This window comes from Micromys minutus (assembly GCF_963924665.1).
Source record: "Micromys minutus genome assembly, chromosome: 23".
Taxonomy (NCBI): Eukaryota; Metazoa; Chordata; class Mammalia; order Rodentia; family Muridae; genus Micromys; species Micromys minutus.
The window spans coordinates 31,242,836-31,256,307 of record NC_137958.1 but is presented as its reverse complement, the minus strand read 5'-3'; the positions used below and the strand labels follow the sequence as shown (position 1 = coordinate 31,256,307).

The 13,472-nt window shown below is 40.5% G+C and overlaps 1 protein-coding gene across 3 annotated transcripts in view; it reads right to left on the bottom strand.

Annotated features, from left to right (window-relative positions):
- Positions 1-13,472, bottom strand: part of PPP1R9A (protein phosphatase 1 regulatory subunit 9A) — a gene marked incomplete at both ends in the record, with an annotated part of 233,371 nt that overhangs the window by 98,994 nt on the left and 120,905 nt on the right. For all 3 annotated transcript variants that reach the window (XM_080936475.1, XM_080936476.1, XM_080936477.1), the window contains one exon: positions 1,005-1,137. In XM_080936475.1, coding sequence (XP_080792601.1) covers positions 1,005-1,137 — 133 coding nt within the window. The remainder of the gene's footprint in view (positions 1-1,004; positions 1,138-13,472) is intronic.

The following is a 13,472-nucleotide window of genomic DNA, read 5'->3' as shown; positions in this document are numbered from 1 at the left end:
CATTCTGAATAACTGTGTCTGCCCCCCATCCCAAACCAGAAACCACGTTCTGAACTACTGTGTCTGCCCCCCATCCCAAACCAGAAACCACATTCTGAACTACTGTGTCTACCCCTCCACCTCAAACCAGAAACCACATTCTGAACTACTGTGTCTACCCCTCCACCCCAAACCAGAAACCACGTTCTGAACTACTGTGTCTACCCCTCCACCCCAAACCAGAAACGTTCACAAATTTTCCTCAAGATCAGCATCCTGTGGGTTTTAACCTTCATCAGCCCTTCAGTAACACCAACAAAGTAATGGAACAGACACACACACACACACACACACACACACACACACACACACACACACATCTTAGTCTGGGTTACTATTGCTTTTCTAGCCCAAAGTTCCAAAGTCCTTCCACAGTCATCCCCAAAATAACTGGGCATGACTGTCACAGCATGATACTGGTACCAATTTTTCTTAGTTTGGGTTACTATTCCTATGACAAAAACCAGTTTTCAAAGAAAAGGTTTATTTGGCTTACACTTCCACATTTTAGCTCATCATCAAAATCCAGATAGAAGCATCTAATTAATTTCTTAATTAATCACTGATGTGAAAGGGTCCAGCCCATCATGGGCGGTCCTGGGTTCTATAACAAAGCAGTCTGAGTGAGCTGTTAGAAGTAAGCCAGTCAGCAGCTCCTCTTCACAGTCTCTGCACCAGCTCCTGCCTCCAGCTTCTGCTCTGCTTGAGTTCCTGTCCAACGGAGGCTTCCTCCTCTCCAGTGACTCCACTTAGTGCCAGCACATGCCCTTATGAACCCACCCTCAAGCCAGATAGAGGAACTGGGTTGTTTGGGAGCTGGAGAGATGAGACACTATCTACTCAAAATCTGCCTGGTGAACTTCGGAGTAAGTTACAACCTTACTGGATTCTAAGCTACCCTCTGGGAAAGTTGTTGCATGTTACAAGCACAGAGACAGGAGGATGCACACACAGGTCCTGTGTACCTTTCTCCAGTTCCACCGGAAAAAGGTCCAGCTTCTCTACTCGCTTCTCCAGCTCATACTCAGCAGAGGCAGCCACAGGGTCAACGTCGTCATTTCTCCTGTCATAGTCTTCATTGGAGTATGTGTTGAAAACCTATAGTAAGAGGCCAAGAACAAATGGTCATACAGAACAGATGCCATTCGGTATCTCAAACTACACAATTTTAATGAAAAAACAAAACCAGTAATTTACTTTTCGTTCTTTTTAAAAATGTTGTACGGGTATGAGTTTGTATGTGTGTGTCTGAAGATGAGTGTAATATACATGTTGAATGCATGTCTGTGTGTCTCTTAGGTATGTGTGTGCATGTGGATGTGTATCTATGTGTGTGCATGCATGTGCGTGTGTGTATGTGTATATGGCATGTGAGATGCTCACAGAGACTGCAGAGAGGGATCTCATGTTCTTTGCTCCCTTAAGGTGGGTCTCTCACTCAAACCGGAGCTATGTTGGCAGCCTGCAAGACCCCATTTCTGGAATTACACATGGGCCATGCCTGGCTTTTGTATGGTGTCTGAGGATTTGAACTCAGGTCCTTATGCTTGCTCTCTTATCTAGTGCACCCTCTCCCTGGTCACTGATAGCTTTTTCCGCACACCCATTTGATATTTAAAATTAATCAAGATATTAGGAAAAGGAAAACTGAATGCAAATAAAAGTAACTTGTTAAGTTAAAGCTGTACAAGACACTTTAACACTCTCAACAACTGAAGAAACAACAGCAGCCACGGAGTGCTTGTGAGAATAGTTATATTCATCGGCCTTTATTCATTCAGAATATACTAATATGGTCAATGATTGGCTCTTTCCAGGTCAAACTAGAGTAAAGCACATCAAAGCTATCTTACCAAACCCCAAAACTGAACCTGCCCTAGAGTATGGATTATATGAGCCCCAAGGGTCTTGTATATCGATATTATAATTACATCTTAATCACAGAATTACCACAATTGATTTCCATTCTACTCTGTCCAGGACTATGCTAAACGGCTTCTTTCATTTGCCATATGCCATTTTACTTGTACATAGATTTAAATTCAATTTTCATTGGCTCGCTAAAAAATGGCTATCAAAATATTGCTCAAAGGCTGTAAAACGAACAAGATATTGACTGTCTTTATTTCTAACTTAAGTTATTCACAAAACTTGTGGCCCTCAGACAGAACCGTAATAAATGTGCCTATTTGCAAAGAAACTAAATTAGCTACCAAATCACTCAGTACACCGAAGAGTATCTGAGAGAATGGAATGTATCTATCACTCAGTGCAATCAATATCCAGAATGAAAGCTGTCATTATCAATTCGATTCAGAATTTATCACGCACCTAAATTACATCTGAAAAGGTTCTACAAGTCTCCCCCACACTCATAACCTAGGAGCAAAAAGCTTTTTAAAGGATGTTAAAAACTAGACTAGAGACAGGATGCAGGCTGGCTAAAGAAAACAATGGAGAAAATGCACCGAGTGCCTCCGAAACTGGCCGGCTGCTTAAGTGCATTTGGGGATTTCTGTGCTGCTCTTGTTTGGAATAAATCAAGAGTGCAGACAGTGTTCACACACAGGTAGACACAATGAAGCTATTCATGGGCTTCGCTTCTCACACCTCTGCCCTCTGGCAGCTCTGCAGCAGAGTGGACTTTCTTTGACCTGCTCTCCCACTGCAGTGGGGCTCCCGCCCGAAGCTTCACTTTCTCTGTCCTAGGCTTCTTCCCCACAGCAGCAACTCTAAATGAAGATGCATGTCTCTATTCCACGGAGTTTGGATTTTACTCATCTTTATAGAAAGTGGGCCTAACAAAGTATAAAACTCCTAACTTTCAGTCCTCTTTATCTTTCGCTTTCAGCTTGTGGCAGACACTCATTAAAACGTACCCATTTAACCAACTTTTTTTTTTTTTTTTTTTTTTTTTTTTTTTTTTTTGTGCTAGACCCTGGGAAGGGCAGGCACTGGGGAGCAGCTTACAAGGGACACAGAATAACAAACCAGAGTAGAACATGATGCCCATTGAGCAGAGGAACATGTGACGTGAGCTTTAAACTTGATTTTTTAAATTATTTGAACATGTATCAGTGTGTACTGGCCCACAGAAGCCAGAAGAATCAGATTCCCTGCAGTTGGAGTCACAGGCAGTGCTTAGTTGCCCTGTTTGGATTCAGGGAAGCAAACTCAGGTCGACTAGGAGAACAACGAACGCATTGCTCTCAGCAGATGGGCCGCCTCTCCAGCCACTGCCTACAGAACTCTCAAATAAACAAGGATTCGCGTATTCAAGTATAGAAAAGACATGTATTTCAAGACACACAGAGACAGAGAGACAGACAGACAGACACACAGAGAGACAGACAGACAGAGCCTGGGGCAGGACATGCACAGACAGACAGCTTTTAGGGGAAACACTAATGGTCAGGTCAACCACAGCACTTTGCAAGGGAAGAAAGTATTTGTTCTGAAAATTACTAATATTTTCTGCTCATCTAATTCTACCAAGAAGCCCACCGATCTGCATTGCTCCAGTTTAGCTGGGAGTAATTCCAGAGCCCAGAGCAATTTTACTAGAATGGAGTAAGTGAGGGAGCAGATGTGTGTCCCTGAGCAGATGTGTGTCTGTAAAATAAGTATGGGAAAAAAGCTTTAAACAATTTAATATCTTGGATTTTTGCAGAATCCTAGACACCACATTCTCCTCCAGTTAGGGCGTTTATAAAGTTCACCTGCAGACATTCAGAGACTAAGTAGAATGAGTAAAGTCTTACATGTCAGAAAATGATAAATCTAGCCATGAGGGACCACCAACATTCTATTCTGCAGAGAAAAAGGAAGCTACTTTTCATTGCTAGCTCATGCAAGGTCTGGGAAACTACATGGGCATAGAGACAAAATAGAACTTATAAAGGATTGAAAAAAAAGTCACAGTTTATTATTACAAATTAACTATTATTGACTAAGAAAAATCATAGAAATTAACCAAAAAATTCTAATACTACAGGAGTTCTGTATAGAATGTTAATATTTAAATGAGTGCCTAATACAGAGAATCAATAGCTCAAACAATCACACACACACACACACACACACACACACACACACACACACGAGAACAATGCCCCATGATCACTGCTTAGAATACTGAAGCATTTCTCTCTCTGTAAAACATAGAAAGCCCTACATATAAGCCTTTCTATTTTCCTGAACCAAAATTCTTGTAAAGACTACCACTGCTCCAAAATTGCTATATATATCTCAGTTTTCAGTCATTTGCAAATTCAGAGCAATTAATATAAAATTCCCAATCATTTTTAAGAAAATAAAGAAGCTGAAAAAGCATAACCATGATAAAAAAAATTACATCAACACATCAGTAATTAAAGCAATGTAGTTTGGTCCTTGATATATCGACAGTTTTATATTCAGATACATTCGCTTTCCATTCAAATTAGTTACAATGGTGTATTTAATAAATAATATGGAAGGAACCGGAAGTCCATCTAAATATAACTAGTTTACATCATTAATAAAAATAGAATTTGAATAAGAAAAGATACATATCCATCTAATCCTAGGTTCTTTGTAAAATTTGGATTAAGCACCCCCCTCATCCATATGTATGAAATCTGTAGACGTACAAACAATGTCATCATATAAAATTTCTTATTATTAATTGTACATAGTCTACACATACCTTCCCACATGTCTAGATTAGCTATAACCCAGAATACCAAAGCTATATAGGTAGCTGGTAGTTAGTGGTAGCGATAAGGGAAGGCCCCGTGCAGAAGCACTGGTCTTCATCTTTGCCGTGTGCAGTAACTGAACTGATTTCCAAAGACTTCCTTAGCAATTATGAGACCCTTGGGTCAAACCCAACATTGCACAGAAATAATTAATAAAAGTTAATGAGCTTAGCATGGTGGTACCTGTCGGTAAGCACAGCACTTAGAGGCTGAGGCAAAAGAATCTCTGAACAAGGCCATATTGGGGTTGCGTAGTGAAACGGTCCCAAAGCAAAAACACTCTCCCTGACAGTGAAATGCTATAATCACAAAACAAAGGTCCAAAAAAAAAAAAATCAGGGATTAAAGTAAAATATTGTATTAAAATCTATAATGAACTTTCTAGCTCAAAGAATTTGGAAACTTACTGAAAATTCAATGAAGACAGCTTTCATTAAAAAGTAGGCAACGTGAGGTACAGCCAGGAGGAAGCGTGCATCTTTCAACAGCAACAGTTATTTGGTAGCTATAGCAAAGGAGGAAAATACCCCCACTTGGGCAGGATGGCTCACTCCTACAATCCAGCACGGGGGAAGCTGAAGAGGGAGGATTAACCTGGGCTACACGGAGAACCACATTTAAGATTATACTACAGAGTAAGATTGCAGCTACTATTAAAAATACAAATAATAAACACACATACAACACGATGAGAGAAGGTTCACCTAATGTGTGAGGACCTTAGTCTTATCTCCAGCACATTCTTGCCCTCCCCCCACACACACACTACACTCACTCACACTGATCTGAAAACATATGTTATAAATATGGGAATGCCTCCAGGTTAATGGTATATGCAAAGATTCAAAAACCTACAACTGTGTATGAAGACGTGCAAGAAAGTTCATTCCTTAAGGCACTATTCATAACAGCTCAAAAAACTAATTACCTGGATATTCACCAACAGAGATGGTGTACCAAGATAGCTAAGTGACTGAAAAGCCCGGATCTCTGATGACGTGGAAGACTAACCATATAGGTATCATTAGGGCAGAAAAACCATTGCAGATGCTGGTAGTAAACACTGTAACCATGTTGCTTTGGCCATCTACATGAGAAGGCAAGGTAGGTTTTCTTATTTATGAAATCCTCCTCGCCCTTGTCTTCCTCCTCCTCCTCCTCCTCCTCATCATCATCATCATCATCATCATGCAGAGTTGCAGTTGGTTCAATATGGCCCTCGGAGAAGCTCTCCCAGGGCAGCATCACAGATAGTATTTCCCACACGCCACTCAGCATCACCTTTAAATGGAATTTTTAAAAATTTCATCTACTATTGTACTGAATGCCCTTTAAATAAAACTCTGCACAGGCAGTTTAATATTAGAATGTAGACTGTCCCATGAATGTTCCTGCTCGTGTCCGGAGCAACGAACTCTCATTATACAGCAGGTCAGTGCTTGTCACTGTTCCTCTTCTGCCGGGGACAGGAAGACCCCAGGAGGTGACAGACTGGGTTAGATAAATATCCCCCTTCCCACCCACATTGTCCTGCTTCTTTCAATTTTCTTGTTACACTGGTACTACGTATGCCTGTCTTCCTCTGAAAAAACATGGATAACAATGAGATACTGGGAAATTCTTCCATCCTCACGGCATTCCTGTCCCCCTTTCCCGTTTCTGCAGGCAGTATCCGGGATCCCCAGAGTCAACAGCAACAAGATACATATATTTAGTTCGGTCACCTTCTCATTGTTCTTGTGTTATTTCACTGAGAAAAGCAAACAAAAGGAAGTTTAAATTTAAGGCCTCTTGACTGGGCGCCAACAAGCAATATTCTGGTCCTTGATCGAAGCAAACAATACATGACCTCACCTCTGCTTCCCAGCAGTCAGCGGGGAAGTCAGTCAGTCAAGGCTTCAGGACCAACAAGTTTGCAATAACCCTGAAGCAAGGGTGCTTCTGAACCAGCAACCCGGGGCCGTGAAAAATGAATGAAGCAAAAATTAGCTTATTACAAAATTCCTTTGAGTAGAGGAAAGCTACTGATTTTTTTTTTTTTTTTTTTTTTTGAGATAATTTTATACCCAGCCACTTTGCTGAAGTTGTTTATCAGGTTTAGGAGTTCTCTGGTGGAATTTTTGGGGTCACTTAAGTATACTATCATATCATCTGCAAATACTGATATTTTAACTTCTTCCTTTCCAATCTGTATCCCTTTGACCTCTTTTTGGTGTCTAATTGCTCTGGCTAGGACTTCGAGTACTATATTAAATAGGTAGGGGGAGAGTGGGCAGCCTTGTCGAGTCCCTGATTTTAGTGGGATTGCTTCAAGTTTCTCACCATTTAGTTTGATGTTGGCTATTGGTTTGCTGTGTATTGCTTTTTACTACATTTAGGTATCGGTCTTGAATTCCTGATCTTTCCAAGACTTTTTATCATGAAGAAGTATTGAATTTTGTCAAATGATTTCTCAGCATCTAATGAGATGATCATGCGGTTTTTTTCTTTGAGTTTGTTTATATGGTAGATTATGTTGATGAATTTCTGTATATTAAACCATCTCTGCATCCCTGGAATGAAGCCTACTTGATCATGGTAAATGATCGTTTTGACGTGTTCTTAGATTATGTTGGCCAGAATTTTATTGAGTATTTTTGCATCAGTGTTCATGAGGGAACTTGGTGTAAAGTTCTCTTTCTTTGTAGAAATTTTGTGTGGTTTAGGTATAAGCATAATTGTGACTTCAAAGAATGAATTAGGTAGTGTTACTTCTGTTTCTATTTCGTAGAATAGGTGGGAGAGTATTGGTACTAGGTCTTCTATGAAAGTTTGATAGAATTCTGCACTAAACCCATGTGGTCCTGGGCTCTTTTTGGTTGGGAGGCTTTTGATGACTGATTCTATTTCTTTACTGGTTATGGGACTGTTTAGATGGGTTATCTGATCCTGATTTAACTTTGGTACCTCGTTTCTGTCTAGAAAAATGTCTATTTCATCCAGATTTTCCAGTTTTGTTGAATATAGGCTTTTGTAGTAGGATCTAATAATTTTTTTTAATTTATTTTTTTAATTCCTCTGTTTCCATTGTTATGTCTCCCCTTTTATTCCCGATTTTGTTAATTTGAATACAGTATTTGTAACCTCTAGTTAGTCTGGCTAAAGGTTTATTAATCTTGTTGATTTTCTCCAAGAACCAGCTACTGGTTTTGCTGATTCTTTGTATGTTCTTTTTGTTTCTACTTGGTTGATTTCAGCTCTGAGTTTAACTTGAATCGTTATCTTATTTACATGGCCAATACTTTGAACAACACGTTTTTCAAAACAGCAATATTTTTATCAGTGTTAAGTGATATATTGCTTTTACTTTCCTTGTGATATATTTAATCAATTCATATCTAAATAAATCCCATCTTTCCTGTAAATACTGACTGGAAGAAATCTCCACAGTGTGCCTACAAGTCACGGTGGCAGCTACAGGCTGAGTTCTGCTTACTCTTCCTGGCTGATCAAAGGTCCCAGGTCCTAGAGTGCTGCTGGGAGAAGCCATGCACTTTCTCACTCCCAACATCACTTCGCTCATCACATGATCTCTTGGCAGAACCACAGCTCACACTCACGTGACGACTCATAGAGACTCTAGTTGGCATTTGATGGCAAACTGAAGAAGACGGTCTATGTCTCCACATTTTAAAAAGAAACTCAATGGTAAACACTCAGAAAGGGGGACATGGACATTGTAGATCTCCGTCTAAACTAAAACTTCTTTCTTCTCTATAACCGTGGCCAACTTACTGCTTTAGGATACTAGGAAAGGCCTTTAGACTAGGCAACAGAAAACTTTTGTGCTGAAAAGAAGCCCAATTGGGACCAGGAATGGATCAACAATTAAGAACACTGACTACTTTTCCAAAGGTCCTGAGTTCAATTCCCAGCAATCATATGATGGTATTGGGATCCGATGCCTTCTGGTATGTGGGGAGACAGCCATGGTGTACTCATATACATAAAATAAATAGATAATTTTAAAATTAGAGGTTGCATTAATAGTTCACAGATTCTGAAGAAGTGAGGGTTTGAGTTTCCTCCTACATAGGCATGCACCAGATTACAATGAAGGAAAATCCTAAACTAATTTCTGCTGCATGTAGAAACATTAGGAGCCAAGAAAGTACAAGAAAGAGACTTCTAAGCCTATCTCCTAAAACCCTCATTTCTAGGCTTAAGTCATTCTAAAAAAATAATTTTCTTAATAGTTTTTCATAAAAAAAATATGTACTATTCTTCAGTAGGATGTCTAGCTCTTTATACAAATCCATCAACAGACTCTCTCATGCCAGAGCACATGACCAAAGACATTCAGGCATCAGTCTAAGGGCCGGAAACACACTGACCTCACCTGCTCAAATCCCTCTATTTAAACTGTTTTTAAGCCAATTTTGCCATCTTCCATATCACTCATTTCTCCATCTGTAACATGCCTCATTTACTAAACTGCCTTAATGGACTAAAAATACTCATCTTTGGAGTGGAGGCTTCTAATGAGGATATTTAAAATGACTGCTGGCTAATCCTGGTGTGTGGCTCTGGGACTGAGGGTCTTGGAAGGCTAAAAGTGCCAGTACCAGCCAGATCCACACACAGTATGTCCTATATGCTTAAGTAATTTGAAAAACATCTCAGGTAATATAAAACTACAGGTTCTACATAAATTCTCTTCAACACTTTTAACACCTTATCAATTTATCCATAAGGACCCAGCCCGTTATGAAGTATACTCCACGTTAGCCTACTGATTGAAATATTGATATCACCTGAAAAAATGCCTTCCTAGAAACACATGGAATAACATTTTCCCAACACTGGCAATCATTAGCCTACGGTACTGACTCTTAAAACTGTCTGTTCCAAAGCCCTTCAAATGCCATAGTCTCTGGCTTCAAAAGGCGAGAGAGATGCACTTTTCTTAAAAGCACCCAGAAGTAGGACTGAAGTCTGTGCCTATAGTGTGCTCACCTTCTCCAGACAAATGGGGAATTTCACATAGATATTAGCATCATTTCCACACTTACACTACTAAATTGGAAAATCTTTGTTTGGCCCTGAGCCCGGTGTGCAATTGGACGGCATGTTGAGGGGCTGGAAGTGGACTACATTTTTCTGGTGTATGAAGCACACCAGGCCATGTACCTGGGCCACAAGCTTGCTGTGTGACCAGTTCTCAAGACCTGATGCACAGAGGGGCTCGGGTCCACTAGTCTCATTAGACCCCAGGTTGCTGGGATCTGAGACCAGCTCTCAACTCTTTAAAACCTAGTCACTGTATACTCACAAACATAAAACAAATAAGTAAATATTTTTATATATATATCTATTATATATATATATATATATATATATATATATATATATATATATATAATTACAGCAATTCAACAGACTGTGGCTCAAGTGGCACATCAAAGAAAAGGCATGAGATGCTCAGCATGGAGAAGGCCTGGGGGGCAGAGGGTAGGCATGAATAAAAGCACATAGTAGACATAGTCTTGAGAAGTATTCTCCTTTCAGAGTGGGCATTTATGAGAAGGATTATCAGTGTCAGGATACAAAGAAAGGAAGTAAGCTAGGTCCTCTGGGAGTCCATATCTTCACAGTCCTTTGGGGACTCTGTGGGAAGCCAGGCTGCTCTCAGTGTGATGATTCCCCTGATGCTGTGGTCAGCTATTCACCAGCAAAGGGAAGGCAGGGATATGAGCCCAAAACTCTTGCAAGGGAACTGCAGCAAGAGGGTCAAGGGATATCAACCTCAGGAAGGCAAGGAGCAAAGGTGCTGGGAACTACAGTCTCTGAGGTCAGGCACACACTGGAGGGACCACACAATGACAACAGCAGTAAAAGCTCTATCTCTGCAGGACATGCTGTGCCATTTTAGGGTGGGATGACACAAAAGACCTGCTATCTAAAACCTTGTCTGCAGGCAACATGCTGGTCTCTGGATGAATGGATCCCACTTGGAGGTTTAGCATCTACTCAGGCCAAAGGCCAGGACTACATGACTTCCTAAGTCGCCCATCCAGCCAGAATGTGGACAAAGTAAAAGGAATTCTTGTAAGCATTTCTACCAGCAGCAGAGATGTCTAGAAGGAGAACTGAAAGGCTTGGCTTCAGTAAAGGGCATGGATAAAGTAAGTTCCCATGCCCTGCATGCTGAAACCAGATGTGGTGTAGTGGACAAAACAGCCTGCAGCAGAAGCAGAAAGGAGCAATTGTGAGGCACGCCCCTTTACACTGATGCGGAGTTGGTGAGCACTCTGGGCAGCTGGGCGGATGTAAATGGGAACTTCGTTGCCCTAAAAGGCCGGAAAAACTCTGCTCCCTCTGTATACAGACTGTCTCTCCCATTCTGATTTATCTAAGAATGTCAGTCAAATGTAACCGATGGACTGTAGGTGTCACTGAGAACCTCAATGTATAGCTGAACCCGTCAACTGTCCCTGGGTTCCCTTATTTATAGGCAGAGGTGTTCTCCAGAAAACAAGGCAATCAGTGAACTTTTTCAAAACATGTGGAAGACGATGTCTCACATTATTCTTGGTGTGTTTAAAGAGAAAACTGCCAAGCCACCCATTATCATGGGATTAATGGAGGAATCTGGGCTCACTGACCCTTGAATCACACTAACTCTAACCTCATATATCTTGTAACAGAACTGATGACTTTGTAAATACTGTGAGAACCACTGGTTTTTAAATCAGTTGTCTCCATGACCTGAGAAACTGTTCGTACAAAAGAACTCAGCAAAGCTCACTGATAATTTCTTTGTTAAAGTAAGACAATGCCCTGTTGAAGAGAAAGGGACAGGGGGCTGCTGCTCCCATGGCTCCTGATTCCGGGGAGCCAGTCTACATTTGTAGGCCAGCTTGATGCCTTCATAGAACATTAAGGCTCACAATTCCCCCAGGGAAAACAGAGGGTCCCCAGGCCCGTCACAGTTGAGGACAACCGGACCCTTCTCCCCACAGGGCCTAAAGACAGACAAGTCCTCTTTTTTTTGACCACCCACTCCCATAGAGAAAATTAAGCTAATTCTCTGGTAGATGATAGCGCGACTCATTTCCTACTTCCTGCTTGTTCAGATCCCTAGAAATTAAGGTATCTTGTTACTCAATTTACTGAATTCTGCCATTTCTGGACTGTGGTTCCAATCATGTTATTTGGGATGAGGAAACAGCCCTAGGAGAAGAGGACAAAGTCAATCTAAGTGACTTAGTAACTCCTCTATGTACTTTTAAATTTTAAAATAACATATTTTGGCCAAGCATTACTTTCTGACAGAAACGGCATGGGAAGGTCACTGGTACAAAGCCTCCTAACCTCCTCCATTACCTAGAAACTAAGGTTCAAATGCTCAGAAAGGCATTCCTTCAGTGTCCCTGGATAAGGGCTCCAGCCTCCCTCTCCACCTTTATCTACGATTTTTTTTCTCGATTTTCCTTGTATGGAAATCCTGGTAGTCCTTGGGTGTGTCTGGTAATGCTTTTGTCTTTCCTATAATATGTCCCATACATTATGCTCCATCATATACATGTGAGTGAGCAAAGGCTCTATTCAGATGAACTGTAGGCAGCTGAGGGGTGTAACAATTCCAATCTTGTTTGTATCCTCTTCTGCTCAGAACACCATGATCAATTAGTTAGAATTATCAGCAATGTGTAACTGACACCTTCCCTATAAACCACTATAGATAGAATGGTAACCTTTTTTAAAAAATGTAAATATTATGTTTAGCATGAGGCAAATTCTTCATCTACATATATATATACATATATATATATATATATATATATATATATATATATATATATACAGAGAGAGAGAGAGAGAGAGAGAGAGAGAGAGAGAGAGAGAGAGAGAGAGAGAAACACTGCATATTAATATATAAGACATTTGAAATTATTGAAAAGTGACTTAGGTTTAAGAAAAAGTTTAAAGTGAAACTACTTCCAAACAAAAGCCCCACATGCTTCCAGTTTAGGATAATCCTTAATGGAATCTAGCGGCCCAGTGACCCAGCTAAAATACCCAGCTGATATCATTTGAAAAGCTGTAATCTAGGAAAGCTGACTTAGCACATACCAGACTTGTCATGTCAGGGATCCTGTGTGACCAAAACAGAAGCATGTATTTCTAGAATTAATTTTAGATCCTGATGCAGGTAATCTGAGAGCAGCCCTCTAGGCTTGTCCTTAAAGGGCCACCCTGCTTCTGTCTAATTACTTCTGTTCCCTTCCTGTCATTATCTGTTTAGACACCTCAGCCTGCTAGAAATGCTCAAATAAAGTTGTATTGTGAGGTGCACTGTGGTCGAGGATATTTTTTATTTATTATAAAAGGATAAAATGTGAGAGATGAGATATTAATAATGAGTTTTCTAATTGGAGGGGATGACTGGCAGGGAAAAGGAAAATTCTGAAGAGATTTTCAGTGGTTATTAGTGAATTTAACTGTGCAAGTTAATGAAAATGGTTGACTTCCCCTGTAGCTCTGAATGCAGCATCTGTCCCTGTGTGATGAGGGGTCAGTTAGAGCTGAATGCCCCACAATTGTGATAGATTAACTGATTGTAAGATGGGAGTCTGTGTCACAGTCTTACTCCCTAGACATGGTGGTCTAAACCTGAGAAACTCCACCTGCTAGTGTCTGTCTTCTTCTAAG